This window comes from Microcaecilia unicolor, chromosome 6 (assembly GCF_901765095.1).
Source record: "Microcaecilia unicolor chromosome 6, aMicUni1.1, whole genome shotgun sequence".
Lineage (NCBI taxonomy): Eukaryota > Metazoa > Chordata > Amphibia > Gymnophiona > Siphonopidae > Microcaecilia > Microcaecilia unicolor.
Window position 1 is genome coordinate 73,818,722 of NC_044036.1, and position 18,632 is coordinate 73,837,353.

The 18,632-nt window shown below is 44.3% G+C and overlaps 1 protein-coding gene across 5 annotated transcripts in view; it reads right to left on the reverse strand.

The window, feature by feature from the left end:
• BCAR3 (BCAR3 adaptor protein, NSP family member) overlaps window positions 1–18,632 on the reverse strand; it is a 270,123-nt gene that overhangs the window by 39,928 nt on the left and 211,563 nt on the right. For all 5 annotated transcript variants that reach the window (XM_030206133.1, XM_030206134.1, XM_030206135.1 and 2 more), the window contains 2 exons: window positions 15,548–15,645; window positions 7,316–7,956 (listed from right to left, as the gene is read on the reverse strand). In XM_030206133.1, coding sequence (XP_030061993.1) covers window positions 7,316–7,956; window positions 15,548–15,645 — 739 coding nt within the window. The remainder of the gene's footprint in view (window positions 1–7,315; window positions 7,957–15,547; window positions 15,646–18,632) is intronic.

Below are 18,632 nucleotides of genomic sequence, written 5' to 3' on the forward strand. Positions count from 1 at the left end.
AAATAATTTACTTATCAATGTTTTTCGGTAGGTTGCCCAGTGGCCACCAGGTTTCAGCTTTACTAGCCTTTAGTTTGCTGATGAGTTACCAAACATGGTTACAGCAGCAGGCTGAGAACCAGGGAAGCCAGGGTTCAAATCCCACTACCGTTAATTGAGATCTTGGACAAGCCACTTAACTCTCCACTGCTTCAGGTACAAAACTTAAATTGTAAGCCCTCCAGGGTCAGGAAAATACCTAGTGTACCTGAATGTAACTTGCCTTGAACTTCTACTGAGAAAGGTGTGATCTAAATCCAAATTGTTACAGCTGTATTGAAAAAAAATGCAGTAGGGTGTGATGATGCACGTACCCTCTGTCACGATTAAGCTTTGGGATATTATAGGTGGTGTGGGGGTTTTTTTGGAAGGCTGTTTAAATGAACACCTTTTTGAAATAGAATGAAATGTATGTATAAAATGTATATAAAAAATCCTTCCCCCCTTTTACAAAGCTGTGCGGTAATGCCGACATAGCCCATTCACTTTGAACAGGCTATGTCGGCATTACTGAACTGGCAGCTGCTAACACGGCTTTGTAAAAGGGAGATACCGGGCCCAATATTCAGAAAATGCTGAGCTCCTAAATTTATGCTCCTAAATTAGTGCTCTATTTTCAGCTGAAAATATACTTTATTTTAGGAGCTTAAGAGTTATGCTCATAAATTTACGCTTGCCGTTCATTTACCCCCATTTATGAGCTTACCACGGGATTCTATATATGGCACCTTAAATTCCACGTGAAAATCAAAGCGTATTCTACAACAAAGCATGTAACTTATTTATTTGTTAGGATTTATTTACCACCTTTTTGAAGGAATTCACTCAAGGCGGTGTACAGTAACTTAATTGGTTAACTAGCAAGTCAGCACTGTTACTTAGATGCAGTGGCGTAGCCAGATCTGAATTTTTGGGTGGGCCCAGAGCTAATATGGGTGGGCACTATGTATATAGGTGTGAGTAGTGTTTCGTGGGATACTACAAAATAGCCCTGAATCAACATAAACCACATACATACTTAAAAGGAAAAAATGATAAATATAGTTACATTATCCCATATCTTAAACTTGACCAGATATATGTCTACTATAATGGCAAACATCTCAACACATATGACAGGATCCTGCAATATAATTACAGCAATGGCATATATCCTTCAAACTTTGCAACGCCTGATTAAGCACAACAGGTAAATACCTTACATTTTTCAAAAATATTAATCTTTGTCCATTCTTCAGCATATAAAAAAAAAAACAAAACACATGAAGCAAAACCCCCGATTTCTCACTGATGAGAAGAAAAATCCTACTGTCAACTTCAAGATTTTTTTTTCCATCTGCTGTGGAATCTGTAGCATAAAGAATATAGCTAGAATGTTTCCTTTTACTGCTTTCCATAGGGAAAATGTATTGAAATTCTGGTAGCACCTAATCCCTTCACTGCCAGGTACAGTACATTGTAAAGTAACATAAATCCTAAAAAGAAGCTTCTTAGAGCCTGTATCACAAACCTTAACACCAATTCTGAACACGAATACCAATAACTTTACCTTTAAAAAGACAGCAGTGAATATACACAACAGCAATGCGCATCCCATTGGAAAAAGCTAGACGTCAGACTCATAGATCCCCACACAAACCACATATCAGCAGAATCTCTCACCTGCTCGTTCACAGGCAGAACACAGACACAATTACCGAATAAGGACCAAAAATTATAAACTGTCCCATATATCGGCATCATCCCTGCCCTGCCCTACCCTTCCCTTCCTCACCATCCATCTCCATAGCTTTCCCTTCCCTACCATCTGTCCTACTCTCTACCTATCCTCCTATAGTCTGGCATCTCCTCTGCCCATCCCAGCCAGTCTTCCATGAACATCCCACTTACATTACATGTTTAAAAAATATTTTTTAACCTAGGCACTGAAGACCATCCCCATCCAAAAACCCACCAATATGAACAAATACACAACTTTTTTTTTCATTTTAAACTAGGTACTGATCCTACCCCCACCAATAAACCCAACATTAAAATTTATTGTTGATGGGTTTCTGAGTGAGGGTTGGCTTTTCACTGCCTAGAGAAAAAAAAAAGTATATTTAATTATTAAATAAATATACCTTTTTCCCCTAGGTATTGAAGAGTCCATCCCCACCCAGAAGCTCAGAACCAGCATTATACTGTAGATACTTTAAAAAAGAAAAAAAAAACATTTGTTTTATCTGGGCAGGTGCAGACTCAAAGAGCACTGCAGTGTGTTCCATGTGCTGGCTCTGTGCCTATCTGGGGCAGATCGAACAGGGAGCATGCCGAAGCGAGTGCCCAATAAATTCTCTGTTTCTGTGCTGGCATGTGTGCACGTTGCAGGGGCAGTGGGGGACAAGGCAAGAAAGGCACGTGAGAATAGGCCCGTCGAAGAGCAGAGGAGCACAGCACGTTGACAGCAGTGGTGCGTCGAAGTACTAACAGCGGCCGTCCCCAACCCGGACCCACGCACTTAAAAAAAAAAAATCACGTTGCAGGGGCAGTGGGAGACAAGGCAAGAAAGGCACCAAATAGGCCCATCGAAGAGCAGCAGAGCACAGCACTACAGCGGCTGCCACGGCCATTCCCAACCGAACCCGGACCCGCGCACTTAAAAAAAAATCACATTGCAGGGGGGGCAGTGGGAGTCAAGGCAAGAAAGGCACCGAATAGGTCCGTCGAAGAGCAGCAGAGCATAGACTGGTGCATCGAAGCACTACAGCGGCCGTTCCCAACCTGGTAAAAAACTAGGAAGGTTACTGCAGTGCATTTAGGCAGCTGGCTCCCTCTAAAGCTGTTTTTGCTGCCGGCTGCCCTAAAACGTGCAGTGCACTCCCGGAGTCCCGGTGCATCAATTCAATTGGACAACCAAATGGGTGGGCCTGAGCTGAGATTGGGTAGGCCTGGGCCCACCCAGGCCCACCCGTAGCTACGCCCCTGCTTAGATGATAAGCAATTATCAGCACTAACTGGCAGTAATTAAGATTTACGCACACAACTCACTAAGGGGTATGTTTACTAAGGTGTGTTAGCATTTCTAACGCACCATTAAATTTAAAGCACATTAAACGCTAACATACCTATACAATTCTATGGGCGCGTTAGCGTTTAACATGTGTAAACCATTTATGCGCATTAAAAACGCTAATGTGCCCATTGTGCACCTTAGTACACATAGGCGTAAGTGTATTCTGTAACGTGGTGCGCCTAAATTCTAAGTCATATAGTTGAAAAGAGGGCAGGGCCATAGGCGGGGTGTGGGCGTTTCTAAAATCTATGCACATTGTTATAGAATACACCCGCTCTGCATATAATTTAGGTGACGGGATTTACACCAAATAACACATGGCGTAAATGGCGGCAACTATATCTGGTTGCGTGGAGAGGCGCTCGGCGTGTTCTATGTACCGTGTGGAAATTGAAGCCTATAAAATGTAGGCGTACTTTACAGAATACGCTTAGGCGCATTTTTTTCCACGCAGAATTTTCAGGTGCCATATATAGAATGTAGCCCTTAGGGCTGAAAATCTGTTCTAAATTCATAACCTTTTTTTCCTACCATAAATCCACCCCTGTTGCCACCCACTTATACTCCTAAATTTAGGTGTTTAGCATCTGATATTCAGCTGGCGGCAGTGAAGGCTTGCTCACCACTGATGGAGTTATTCCTGGATATTCAAAGCCGGGCCCTATCTGGGCTTCAGAATACGCTTAGGCGCATTTTTTTCCACGCAGAATTTTCAGGTGCCATATATAGAATGTAGCCCTTAGGGCTGAAAATCTGTTCTAAATTCATAACCTTTTTTTCCTACCATAAATCCACCCCTGTTGCCACCCACTTATACTCCTAAATTTAGGTGTTTAGCATCTGATATTCAGCTGGCGGCAGTGAAGGCTTGCTCACCACTGATGGAGTTATTCCTGGATATTCAAAGCCGGGCCCTATCTGGGCTTCAGCTTTGAATAGCCAGTTATTTTTCAGCCAGCTAACACATAGCCTCTTAAGTCAATATTCAGCACTTAAGTGGCCATGGGGTAGCGCATAAAGGTAGAATAGACTTTTGTGGAGTCCCATTTGTGCACTGAACCAGGCCACTTAAGGGCTGAATATCAGCTCTTAAGCAGCCAAGTGCTGACTCTGACCCAGAACATAACCCAACATAGCCGGCTTTGAGTTAGGCACTAACCGTGAATTTCAGTGGCACTTAGCTGGTTAAGTGCCAGCGAAAATTAGCAGCTAGCCCCGACCAAGTGTTTTAACTGGTTAGCCATTGGCTAAATTGCTTTGAATATTGGTAGGTTTGTGAAATTTTGAGTAACACTTTATGCACTCATCCCTGCTAAATTTTCAAAGAGGCCAATTTATGAGCATAAATCTCAGAGGGGCCCTTTTACAAAGTGGCGGTAAGCCCAACGCGGCCTTATCGCGCGCCAATATGGACCTACTGCCAGCCCTAGAACATGCCATTTGCCATGTTGGGGGAAAACAGGGTTCAATGCTTTGTGCAACAGTTACCCAGCAGTAATCAGGCAGCGCCACGTGCTACCCGGTTACTGTCATGTTAGTGCGGGAGTCCTTACTGCCACCTCGATGGGTGGCGGTAAGTGTTCTTCCCCACATGGCCACACGGTAACAGCAATCTTACTACATCTCCATGTATTTTTGCAGCCTTTTTACCCACTGCGGTAAAAAGGGTCTCAGCGAGAGCAGCTGCCGCTACTGCAGGGCCCTTTTTACCGCAGCTTAGTAAAAAGACCCCAAAGTTAGGAGCATAAATCCTTTGAATACTGGACTCATTACTTATATCTGAAGACTACATACGATCACCTTCAATTCAGGAAAAAACTAAAAACTTACCTGTTTCAAAAGGCATACCCTCCCGACCCAACATAAAAGCCTGATCTTCGCGACACCACAACACTACAGCTCGTAATGATCACTAAACTATTCCATCTATTCCTGTTCTCCTTCATGTGGCCCCACCACATGAACCTTGAACCTTTTCCTACCACTACTTAACCTATTATTTGTATTTCTTTACTCCGGAGTTTACCAACACCTCTCTGGCACAGTGTAAGCCACATTGAGCCTGCAAACAGGTCGGAAAATGTGGGGTGCAAATGTAACAAATAAATAAATAAATAAGACACATTTGCACATATTAGGGAAAATGTATACAGTTTTTGAGTATCATGCATATTTTACACATGGAAAAGGGCTCCTATGAAATTCCACAATTCATTTTGTGTGTATAAGTACACTCACTAACAGGAAGGCACACATGCCTCCCGGGGCACAGTTTCTGGATGAAGTGGGGCGGAGCTGCAATATACAAGCATAGTATAGACACACACATTTATACCTTCTTGCAACAGGTGCAAATTTGTGTGAGAGAATTTATGCACTAGTGAGGGACATTGTAAGACCCTATCGTGTGAAGCACATAGGCATTTAAGATACTTTAATAAATAGATGCATTTTTGGACTTTCAGCGTTGGCACCCTCTTAAAACAATTAGTTCCATTAGGTCTATAGGTACTTGCAAATATCTCATCCATATTTATTGTGATTATAATGAAGAGCTGAACAACGCCCAGTTCCAGGAGGGAGATTTTAGGCCAGTGCTGAATTTCTGACTACCCTATCCTGCTGCAATATGAGACCTGCAGCACTGAATTCAATGGGTAGAATCAAATATCACACTGCTCAAAACCAGAACTGGCCAAAAAGTCTCCCACCTGGAATAGGATAACCTGGCAGCTCTGTGAGGATAGATTTGGGAATTATAGATCACAACACTGTGACAGAGGTGGCTTTCGGGATGGTAACCAAGGTAAAGGGGTTTCACACAAGCCTGTTCTTTGGGATTCTGCCAGGTACTAATTGGGTTTTTGCCAGGTACTTCTGACCTGGATTCGCCACTGTTGGAAGCAGGATACTGGGTTAGATGGACCATTGGTCTGACCCAGTATGACTATTCTTATGTTCCCAGCCCACTAACTAATCAGTTATTAGCCAGCTGGCATAATTAGCTGTTTCATACTGATAATGTTGTCAGTAATTAGCTCCAGTCACTCCCCCAATCTGTGCTGACTTGCTCCTGTCCTTGTATCTTCTTAAGACCTGCCCTCAACTATGGAGTTCTGCAGTGAAAATGAAACTTCCATGCACAGCTGCGGTTCAATTAATTTTAGTAAAGCAGTAATCCTGTGGCACCACTAGGGGGTGCAATTTGCTTATGCTCAGCTCACTGCACAAGACTTGCTCATTGTATCTGTCCATGACTATTATTATTACCATTGTGTGCAAACAGTGCCATGTGCAGTCAACCAGCCAATAGCAGCCTCACTGGCTCTATCAAGTGCTACCAAAACACTATTTAACTGGGCCAGTGGACAGGAGTCAATGACATGAGAAACTGTATTTTTCTGCCGTTGCCCAGGTCACTATTCACTATTCCTCATCTCTTGAGGCAGGCTCTGCAATGACTAAACTGCAGGAAAGGAATCTAAGATAAGCCAAATGTCATTCCAGTTACTTTATGTTACTATCATTCTACAGGACATGCATTCAACTAGTCAAGCTTCAGAATATTCCTGCCTTTTAAAGTCTGCAAAACTCCCACTTTAAAAGCCATGGCATTCCATTCTCTTGCCATCTTACATCTTCATTGAGCAGGCCCCTTGCTATATATAAAGCATTGTCACCTCTCTACCAGGGGCGTATCTGCGTGGGGCCACAGGGGCCTGGGCCCCCCGCAGATTTCACCCTGGACCCCCCTACTGCCGTCAACCCTCCCCCACCTACCGCCATCACCTACCCCCACCGAGGTCCGCTTCCTCCTGCCTCCTGCGACGTCAGACTCCGTCCGAAACTGGAAGGGATGCAGCTTTCAACAGCACGAGGAAGAAGAACTTAAAACAAGACCTCGGCTGGGCTGGCGGGGGTTGGGGTCCCCCGCCAGCTGAAGTAATATTTTTAAAGGTACCGGCAGCAAGAAGCAGATCTCGGCGGGGGTAGGTGACGGCGGTAGGCGGGGGAGGGTTGACGGCAGTGGGGGGGGGAGGGTTGAATGCGGTAGGGGGGAGGGTTGACAGCGGTGGGGGGGGGTGGCGGCCGGGGGGGCTATAATGTGCCCCCTCACTCTAGCCCCTGCCCCCCTACCGCCAAACCTCAGATACGCACCTGCGAGTCTCTACACATCCTAATTGAAAGAAAGAAAGAAAGAAAAACCTCAAAATGCATTACCTTGCAGTCCATTTTAAGGATGTGTTTGGCAATAATCCTTGGATGGTTGTTTGTGAAAAGTTCCTTTGCTCTTCTTAACATCAGTGTCTCCAGAGGTTTGTTTTCAGGAAGGAGGAGGGGGGATTCAAAGTTGTTTGGTTTAAATGAAGATATTGTCTCAAACACTGGCTTGACAAACACATTCTCCTTTCCCTCCTTGTCATCCTGCTCTCTCAGTGCGTCCCTTGAGCTCTGGCAAATACTGTCCTCAGAGTCCAGGTTTAAGTAGCTTATTTTGGAGTTTCGAGATGAGGCCTGCCCTGTTTCTTCACTTGCTGGTAGGCACTCCATTGAGCTGCGGTTAGGGGAGAACAGTCGTTGCCTTGTTCCCTCCCAGTCTGTAGGAGGAGTAGGGTTTAACTCACAATAGTTTGTTTCTGAACTGGGCCAGCTTGGTGTCGTCATTAAGGGCACTTTACTGGGTTTGGGTGGTGGTTTGGGGCATAGTTGACTGTCTGATCCTCGCAGCGCTTCCTGAGCTTCATAGGTGAACCTCCGGCCTGTGGTTGGGCTTAGAGTTGGTTCACTACCTGTTCTAAATACTGGGGACTTTGGACACAATTTTGCATCTGTTCCCATTATCTGGGAGGAGTGTCTAGAACCTGCAGGAGAAAAATAAAATTATTAAGAACCCCATTTTATATAAAATGTAGAGATGGTTATTAAGGACATCCTGATATGGGTATTTTCAATTCTGGGGGTATTTTGGAAAAGGATCTACTGGAAATCAATGTTTAATATTTCAGGCCCCACCCTTTGGAATGGTCTTCTTCTCAGCTTACGCATGCTGCTCTCCTACCACGACATCAGTATTAAACAATTTTTATTGGCAAGCTAACAGGTAAACATAATGCTGTACAAACAAATTAAACAGAGAATCCCACTCTGACTTTAAAGCAGCTCTTAAAACCACCTGTTCATGCAGGTATTTGAGTCAACTAGCTTGTTCCCTCCCTACTTCCTATGTTGGAGCACTGAGCCTGCTGGACCCCCTGTTCCTTTACCCCCCAAGCTACTCCCCTGTGGAGAGCTTCCTTTCCTGCTTTCAATTTCTGCTTTCAAATCTAATTTGTAATTCTTCCCACTGCTATGCTTTCCCCAGTTATTAATACTTTGTAAACTGCTCTGATGGTGCGTTCCCTATGGCAGTATATCAAATCAAGATGAACTTGTTTGAACTTAAAGCACAATCTTTTCTAAAATATCTGAGGACTTCCCTTTTATGTGCCAGTGACAGCAACCACATACATACTGAAAAAATGAACAGCGCAAACATGGAGGTGTCAGCACTTTCACACAGAAGTAGCGAGTGCACAACTCGCACGTGTAAATGGTGTCCCTTTCACAAGCAGCAGCCCATTTTATACACTTACACCTTATAAGGGCCTCTAATTAAGTAGTAAGGCTTCAATTTCAACCCGGTTTCATTTTGGAGGTATAAAGTAGTATGGTTGACTTATTAATTAAAGGTAATAAATAGAAAAGAAAAGAAGTTGAAAACTTTTTTATTGGACTAGAAGCTTAATACATTTTTTAACAAGCTTGCAAAGGCAAAACCGTAATCTTCATGTCAGTTATGAGCAAAAGATGACAACATCAAAATACATATGTAGGTGAGACACGAAAAGCATTCCTGCTAATGACAATCTTGAGGAAAAGGTAAAGGTTGGGGGAGGGGGGGAAGGACTGAGAAACAGGAAGATATGGACGGGTGATCAGAAGGTAGGAAAACAGTATGATCTTATGGTTTACAAATGTGATAGGAAACCTAGATCTTGTCAAGTCTTCTCAGGTGGGTGTGAAACTTTTTCATCATCTTAACTTCATACACAGGAGTGCAGCATGTATGGAACTAAGACTGACAGTGACCAGAGGTCCCCTGAAGAAGCAGATGTGAAGCGGGTGCCTTTTGGAATCCCTAATTAAGATAAGTCACTTCAATTTGCTTACAATTCCTGTGACATGGACTTTATGGAATGGTTTTGGATGATATACCATGACGCTGCACTATAAGATATTGAAATTGTGAGTAGTCCACTGAACAAGTTGTTTGTTACAAAGCTTATTTCACAGCATGTCATATTGTGATTTTTTGACCAGTGATTAAATTGTCGCGAGTGAATATCCCTCCAACTTAGTTGGGATGAGGTTTCAAGCGATATCTGAGGTCTTTCTCCTCCTTGACAATATAATTGGTGAATCCCATCTGCCCACTTTCATTTGACGTATTTTTCCCCCATACGTAAAATGTTGAATATATGTGTAGATTTTAGTCCCACCCAAAACACACCCCCTTGAAATCTCTGCATGGTTTGGAGCTCTACGTGTGAATAGTGGCTTCCTAGAATCGGTATTTACAGGTGTATGTGATGTACATGTGCAAATACCGCTATGTACATGTGGATTAGTTTCTGAAATAATGATCAGAATCTGGTAGCCATGACTTATGCTAAGAGTTCCTAGCAATGATGAAAGGCAAGAAATATTCTTTTTGCATTCCTTAAATAAATCTTTCCTCTATTTATAAACCTCATTCTGTAGAACCTGAATGTTATCAGACAGCATCTGGTGTTCTTAATAAAGCACATTCTTGATGCACATGATCAGAGAGCAACAAACAGCAAATGAACACTGATATGCTTCTGAATCTTCCGTGTGGCCCCTTTCCCCACCCTTCCTTGCTGTAGGTGGTTAAATAGTTCATGTTTGTAGAAGCACCACAGCTCCCGAGTGATGGGAAAACACAATGATGATCACAGCAAATAGAAAAGCACATCAACCACAAATCGTCAGACAGTGAGCAGCACCGTGCAAAGATTTGCCCTATTCAACTAGACCAGTGTTCTCTAATGCAAGGCCCCGTGGGACAATGATAGCTTCCAGGGGCCTCTGTTTATTTTATTTTTTTCCAGTGGATGTAGGCTACAGGCCTTGCATTGAAGAATAGTGTGGAGGCTCTGGCAAGTCTTTTTCCTGATGTGGGATCCCTCACCCTTTACTTCCCTACCTCCCACAGATCAGGCATCTCTCCCTAACTCCTTCTCCCTCCACCCTTGCTGGTGGTCCTTTAAACTTCCTGTCTTCGTTGGCAGTTGCAACCAGTCCTGGGTGCCTTCCCTCTGTTACAACCTCCTGTTACTGCGTGGACGGGACACAGCAGAGGAAAGGCTTTGGGGCCTGCTGGAGCAGCCTGGCTTAATCGCTGCCATTGCAGATATCAAGTTTGGAGGACCACTGGCTGAGGTGGTGGAAGAGGGAGAAAGGCACTGAACACTGGACTCACAGAGGGCGGGAGGGAGAGATGCTGGACTTCAGTGGGGTGCAGGGTACGGAGTGCTGGATGCTGGAGGAAGGGAAGGGATAGGCGAGAAGCCTGACATGGGGAAAGATAGCAACAAAGAGATGCTGGAAGAGGGGGGCAGCATAGGATGAGAGGGAGGAAATGCTGCGTATGGATGGATGGGAGGGGAAGGGAAGGGAAAGGAAGGAGAGAGGAGATGCTGTTCATAGATAGAGGGAGGAAGAGATGGAAAACAAGATATATTTGAGAAGCAGGCAGAAAAATGGAAGAAAGCTGAACGTGAAAGATCAGTACCAAAGATGTATGTAGGGCAGGGAGTGAAAAAGAAAAGAGAGAAAAATAGGAAATGGAGAGGAGGCCCTGGAAACTGAATTAAGAGCAAATACATAGGGAAGCAGAACCAGAGACTGGGAACAAGATGATTAGAAGAATAAAATCACCGGACAACAAAGGTAGGAAAATGATTTTATTTTTAGTTTAGTGATCAAAAAATGTCTACCACTGAACTAGAGCGTATAAATATTATACTAGCCCTTATAAATCTAAGAGCTGACATTTCTTTTTTATATTTTGCAACAGGAACACTTAGAAATTTGCTCATTCAGTTTTTTGACTATGACCTCCTTCATTTTCTGTTTTTAATTCCTTCTGGAATCAAAGGCAGGTTTTGTATGCATTTGCATTTGGTTCTATTAATAAATGTTTCAGTGATGAATAGTTAAAATATTATACACTATTCTCCAGATTCTATATATTGTGCTGAAATTTCCATGCATAAATAGAAGCATATTCCATAATAATGTGCAACTTAAATTAGTTAACAAGCTAATTAGCGCTAATAATTGGAGATTAACAAGCAATTATTAGCACTAATTAGCATTAATTAGAATTTACGTGCACTACCTGCTAAGCATATTCTCCAAAGTGGTGTGTGTAAATTCTAATGCATACTGCCAGAAAGGGGGCATGGCTATGGGTGTGGAATGGGTGGTCTTGGGTATGCCGTAAAACTACACGCAGGATAATAGAATATAACTGCTCTGTGGTTAACTTAGGTGCTGGCAGGGCCTCCAAGGGGAGCCCAGCGCCACAGTTCCCTCCACCTGCCCCCCTCCGTCCACCACCAGGCCGGGCCCTCCTGAATTAAAATCATAGCGCCTCACCTCGACCTCGCTCCATGTGAAAGAAGCGCAGCAGCGGCAGTCTGCAGATTGCCTCCCTTCGGGCCTTCCCTCCCTGTGTCCCGCCCTTGAGGGACACAGGGGGGGAAGGCCCGAAGGGAGGCAATCTGCAGACTGCCGCTGCTGCGCTTCTTTCACACGGAGCAAGGTCGAGGTGAGGCGCTATGATTTTAATTCAGGGGGACCCGGCCCAGTGGTGGATGGGGGGGGGGATGACGGGGTCCCAAGCGTGGCCTTGTCCCGGGCCCGGCCCAGTCTCTCGGCGGCCCTGGGTGCTGGTATTTACACCAGGTTTTACTTGGCATAAATGGTCATGCCTTGAGTTAGACACTGTCATGGCCACTTGGCATATAATATATAACGCACTGAAATTTAGGCTTGTTTTTTTTTTTTTGTTACATTTGTACCCCGCGCTTTCCCACTCATGGCAGGCTCAATGTGGCTTACATGGGGCAATGGAGGGTTAAGTGACTTGCCCAGAGTCACGAGGAGTTGCCTGTACCTCAGTTCCCCAGGACCAAAGTCCACCACCCTAACCACTAGGCAGGGGTGTGCTGGTAAATTTTTAACAACAGGCTCTTTCTCTGGATGTAGCCAGCTCTGCAGTTAGAAGGGCCAGGGGTGGCCGGGGGGTGGGGGGGGGGGGGGCAACACTTGCCTCTCTCTCCTCCCTCCCTTCGTGCTGGCACGCTAGGCATACCTTTGCTGGCAGCCAATAAATGGACTGCCACCACTCCCAACGTCTTGCTCTGAGCAGCATGCTGGAACTTCTCACACATGCTCAAGAAGTCCGAGCCTGCTGCTCAGAGCTGGAAACAAGGAGCTGGGAGCAGCAGCAGTCTATTTACTTGGCTGGCAGGGCTCAGCATCCCCACCAGCAAAGTAAAAGAGAATTCAGCAGGGGGCCCAAGCTCACATTTTGGGAGCCAGTTGTTAAAGTAGCCATGGAGGGCCCTACTTTAACAACCGGCTCCCAAAATTCTTAAAAACTTAACAACCGGCTCTTGCGAGCCTGTGAGAGCCTGCTCCAGCACACCACTGCCACTAGGCCACTCCTCCTCCTTCTATAGAGTATGCCTAAATTAAGGTGTCCTTTATAGAATGCGCTTAGGTGAATTTCATTTTAGGCATGATATACAGAATCTAATCCTATGGAGTCAATATTCAGCGTTTTGCTCACCACTGACGGCATTATTCCCAGATATTCAAAGCCAGGACCTGTGCTGGCTTTGGCTTTCAATATCTGGTTATTTTTAAGCTGGCTAACATGTAGCCGCTTAAGCCGATATTCAGCACTTAAGCGGCCACGGGTTACTACATAAATATAGGACAGACTTTTATGTGGTAAAGGGAAAGGGGCTTGATATATCTCCTTTCTGTGGTTTTTACAACTACATTCAAGGTGGTTTACTGTTAACATCTCATTTCCAATATTACTTATATTGGGGCCTAGTTTCCTCCTTCTAGTTTTTGCTTTTGTGGAGACCGAGTATCTGTTCTTTTAGCATGAGGGGTTTAGTCCTTGTCCCTCTAGTAGAGGGGGGCTCAATCCTTGTGCCTGTAATAGAAGAGGGCTTATTGGTCGGGATCCTCTCTTACAATTGAAGGAAGGTCAGTCCCTTCTCTTATATGATTGGATTATGATCCTTGGTCCTGTATTACAGGAAAGCTCCATCCTTGCTCTTAAGGTACAGGGAGAACAGTGCCAGTCCTATAGTGTGTGATGCTCAATGTTTATAATGCCTGCTCCAACAGAAGGGGTTGGGGGGGGGGCTCTGTCTCTGCTGTTACATGATACAGTTATATTTCCTGTGTCTTTTGTAAAGGGGGGCTCAGTTCTTGCTGACATATTATATGTCATACTTGCTGACATGTTTGCTTTGACGTGAGTGCCCAAACACACTCCTATCACTCATTAGCAGGGTGTCTACCTGGGGGTTAAATGTCTGCTCCAGTAGAAGAGAGGGGGCAGGGCTCTGTCCTTGGTCGTACAGCATAGGGAAGCTCAGTTCTGTCAATCAGTGGCGTAGCCAGACCCAGTATTTTGGATGGGCGCAGAGCTAATTTAGATGGGCCCTTCCATGGCACGGCACGGAATGGCACTCCACACATCCCCCCCCCCCCCCCAGGAGATATAAAAAAATTATTTTCACCTACCCCACATCAAATCTCTCCTCCTGCACGGCGTCCCAGTATCTGCCCACCCGTCGCTGAACCCCGTCCCTCCCTGGTGTCCCTTATAGGCATCCCTGGTGCCTCAGTGATTAAATTATTGCTGTCTGCGCTGGCCCTGCAGGCTTCCATCATCCGGGTCCCGCCAGACATGAAATGATGAAAGCGAGGGAGGGACACAGCTGATAGAATTATGCAGGGCTGGTGCAGGCAGCAATAATTGAATCACTGCAGGCACTGGGGATGGGGGGGGGAGGGACGGGGTTCAGCGATGGGCAGGCAGATGCCGAAATGCCGCGGAGGGGGAGAGATGTTGATGTGGGGTGCCGCCGCTGGGTGGACCTGAGCCAAGAATGGGTGGGCCAGCTACATCACGGCTGTCAACTGGGGAGCGGGCATGGAGAAACTTAGTGCTAGGGGCTTCATCCCTGACCTAACCAGCTGAAGAGGTGCGTTCCAAAACCTGTTAAGTGTGAAAATCATTTTTTCAGATAAATACAAGTTTTCATTTTCAAGAATTCTAGCCAACATATCATATACCTTACGAATAAATACCTTTTAGTGCAAATTTCACACTCTTATTGCTACGTGTAAAGGCAGTCTGTTTCCAGGATGCACTCAGTTTTGAAAACCATGTACTTAACGAGTTTTGCAACCCACCTCTTTAACTGTGGTGGGAACAAAAGTCTGTGGTAGTCTGATGCAGGGGTTCAGTAAGCCTTTTTTTAAGGATGGTTTGCCATTTATGTTGAACTTCTCAGCCAATTGCAGCCTAATTGTAGCACTTACGTACTATTACAATATTATCTTACTGATATGCTTATATTTTGCTGCATTGTTCCCATCATTTTTACAATAAAAAATTATTTGAAATAAAAAAGAATGGTTTGCTAGCATTTGTAGACTAACTGGAACACATGTGCATGGTAAGGCCAATTCATTTACTGAGAATCAGGGATAATGTGTATGTATTACAGAAGGAAAAGACAGTTCTTAATAAGAAACACTTCAATGCAACTGCTAAATGTTTAGCCATTTCTGATGCATGCTGTTTCAAGCTCTTCTTAACCCATCCCTCCCCAGGACAGGATGAGTCATGCATCAGCACCAGTGCCAGGATGAACGATGTAAAATATCTTTGGCATTTAAAATTAATCTGTCAGTGCAAGGAGAGAACGAGGTACCCATGCACTGTGTTTCTCATCTTAAGGGCTGGATGTTAGCATGGTCCCACCTCAGCTAAACCCCCTGTGGACTGGATGTTGGCTCTAGTCATATCCCTCCCTCCTTCCTTCCTCAGCCCCTCCCTGAAATGTTGCCACTGCTGCCACCCGCACCTGGCAGGCCTCTTCAGATGAACTTCATCGCATGGAGGTGAAGGGACTAGAATTTCACATGTGCTTTTTTTTATTTGTGATGTGTGGTGCAAGAAGATGAGTAATATTCAGACTGGCTCAATCTGTCCTCCATGACCTGGAGCCATCTGGTCTATGTGTAAATAACTCACGTGTAGTGATATCGTAAGCCTTTCGGACATACCGATAGGAAGATAACTCTCAGACTGATGAGCCTTTAAAGGGCGTCTCTTCTGGACATGATCCAAGCAAGCTGGCTGGCTCCCACTTTTCTCTTTGTTTCTGGAGTGGGAAAAGCAAGAATAAAACAGATTAAAGCAAAGGGCTGGAAGCCAGGGTTTAATAACGCTTCTGCCACTAACAGTGCTTCCCCCAAATTCTGGATACGGCACGCAATTTTGGGTAAGTAACTGGTTATACTGGTGATAGTGATCAATAATTGGCCTTAACAAACATTAATTATTTATTTATGCACAGATCTGCCCTAAGCCCCTGTTTAATATCCTGTCCACACAACTTATCTCAAGCAACACTTCAAAGAGGGTGTGGGCAAGGGATGGGCATAGGTGGGTCACAGGCGCAGACCATCTGCAAGATCCAATGTGGTAAAAGCAGCCGCAAGTTGTGCTGGAGGGAGATCTACTACTTTATCACATAGGTGACACCTATATTTTACACCTAGTGTTTTTTTTTGCCCCTGATGCAGCCCTGCACAGGGGCGAAACACGGCCTGGGTCGGGCATCTGGTTCTTTTACCTATCTTTGTGAATAAAGTTCTTTTAAATATACTGCAGAGTTATAGAATACTTCCCTGCACCTGACAATATTTAGGCAAGAGAATTCGCACCAGCCTTTGGTGTAATTCTCTAAAGGTCGCCTAATGCTAAGTACTGGGATGATGCAAACTAAGGAGTACTTTTACCCAGCTGCACTAACAAGTGGCTGATGCTGGTTTTCCACACGTCGCAGACACTTTTAGCATGGCAGTAAAATGGCTGCTGTGCCATTTTTTTTAAAAATAATAACCATGCGCTAATTTCCCCACTAGCGCATGGCCATTAGCACGGGAGCCCTTACTGCCTCTATTTAGGAGATGGTAAGGGCTCCCACGCTATTCCTGTGATAATCGGGTAGCGTGTGATAATGTGCCTACACTACCCAATTAGCATAGGCATGCCTACTCTCTGCCCATAGGCACGCCTCCTGCGCTGGAAAATAAAAAATATTTTCCAGAGTGGGATTAGCAAGCGCTGAGACAAAAACGATCGTGTGACTCCTCAGCGCATCCCGCGGTAGTGCCTTTTTTAGTGCGGGGTAGGCCTGCATTAGGCCTACTGTGCCTTAGTAAAAGGGCCCCCAAGCAGAAATTCTATATCGGCAATCTACTGGTTTATGTTCATGTCTAAAAGGACCAGTACTTTATGAAATTCACTGCAGCGGTATTGCATCAAATTAGCAACCAACCAATGTTTTCCTTCCGTAGAGGGTTTCCCTGTCTGCAGATGGAAAAACTGTTCCCTTGATCTCTGGCAAATAGGCTGGAGAACAACGTACAACTTTAACATAGACATAGGATAAAGGATATGTTGAACTAAGAAGCAATTTTCTCTAAATGCGTTACCAGTGTCAACAAGCCCATCTGTATACTGCAGGGCAATTTCCACTTTAGATACATGCTAAGCTTCAGATCAGACATCACAAGGTAAGTCATAAGCATCTCTGCTCTAAAATATTCTCTTTCTCAAAATCAAGTCTTCGATTGCTATCCTGTTTGGACAAAGTTACTGACTCGACTGTAGAGGTAAATTTTCAAAGGATAGAGACAGTCTGCCATATTCAGGCAAGTGGATTTCTAAAATGCTGAAGAAGGAGAAAGCTCCATTATCTGACACTCAACCAACTGGAATGCCCAACTAACAGGTATCTCGCAACATGGCTTTCAAAGTTTTGCATATCGACACGTCAGTGGTGATACATGGATGCTCTCATTCTTGCCGGTACCACACTGAGCTTGGGTGAAGGAACATTAGAGACCGATGCCTAGAAGGTTTGGAAAGAAGAAAAGAGGGAGAATGTATGGGGAACGAGACCGCACAGGAAGAATGGAAGTGCATAGTGATTTCAGGTGGGGAAGAGAGTTACAAGTGTGACCATCGAGTTAATTGGTGAATGTCAAGAAAATAAATAATTGTATAAAGCTGTAAGAAATGTGGGATTATTTGATCTTTCATAAAAAGTACTTGAGTGAAAAACTTTCAATTAACCGATAGAGCCTTACCAAAAGCATTTACTGTATATGGCACTTTTGAAACTGTATGAATACTTTACATCAGCATTAAAATCCATGTTGCACTGTTCCCTCTGAGCTAGCGGTTGTCCTCCAACTGCATGTCTGCCAATGGGTGGGTGTGTGTGGGGGGGGGGGGGGGTGCTTCAATATTGTGCTTTCAATTGCTAGAGACAGGCAGGTTCCCTGGAGTCCTCAGAGCTTGCCCTCATTATTGAAAATGTGATAGTGAAGCAGCACTGTAGGTGGAGGACTCCCACTCAGCCTAGAGGGGGACAGTGCCTGTGAGGTTACACATATACTTTACACCAAGGTTTTAATCACTTGTTTACTCTTTCCAAAAGAAAAAAGGACCAAAGGGCATGCAATGAAATTACTAAGTAGTACAGTTAAAAACAAATCAGAGAAAATATTTCTTCATGCAACATGTAATTAAGCTCTGGAATTTGTTGACAGAGAATGTGGTGAAAGCTTAACAGGGTTTAAAAAGGGTTGGGCAAGTTCCTAAAAGAAAAGTCCATAAACCATTATTAAAGTGAACTTGGGAAAATCAGCTGCTTGTTTTTCCTAGGATAAACAAATTGAAATTCATTTATTCTTTTAGGATCTTGAAAGGTACTGGATTGGCCACTGTTGGAAACGGGATACTGGGTTTGATGGACATTCAGTCTGTCTATGCTTATCTACTTATGTACTAATATAAGTGTACACACATAATTTACACCATCATTAAAATCCATATGGTGCTTTGTTTATTGTCTTCTCATTGTTTCTTCATTTTTATGCAAGACTGTTGACTTTGAGGGGCATTTTTGAAAGAAACGTCTGTTGGAATTTGGACGTCTTTGTAAAACGTCCAATTTCAGAGGCGGGGAAAAGGTCATTTTTGAAAAAAGATGGCCATCCATCTTTGTGTTCGAAAATATCATGGACATCCTTAGATTTGGACGTCCTTGGATGTCTTAGATTTTTGGCCATTTTC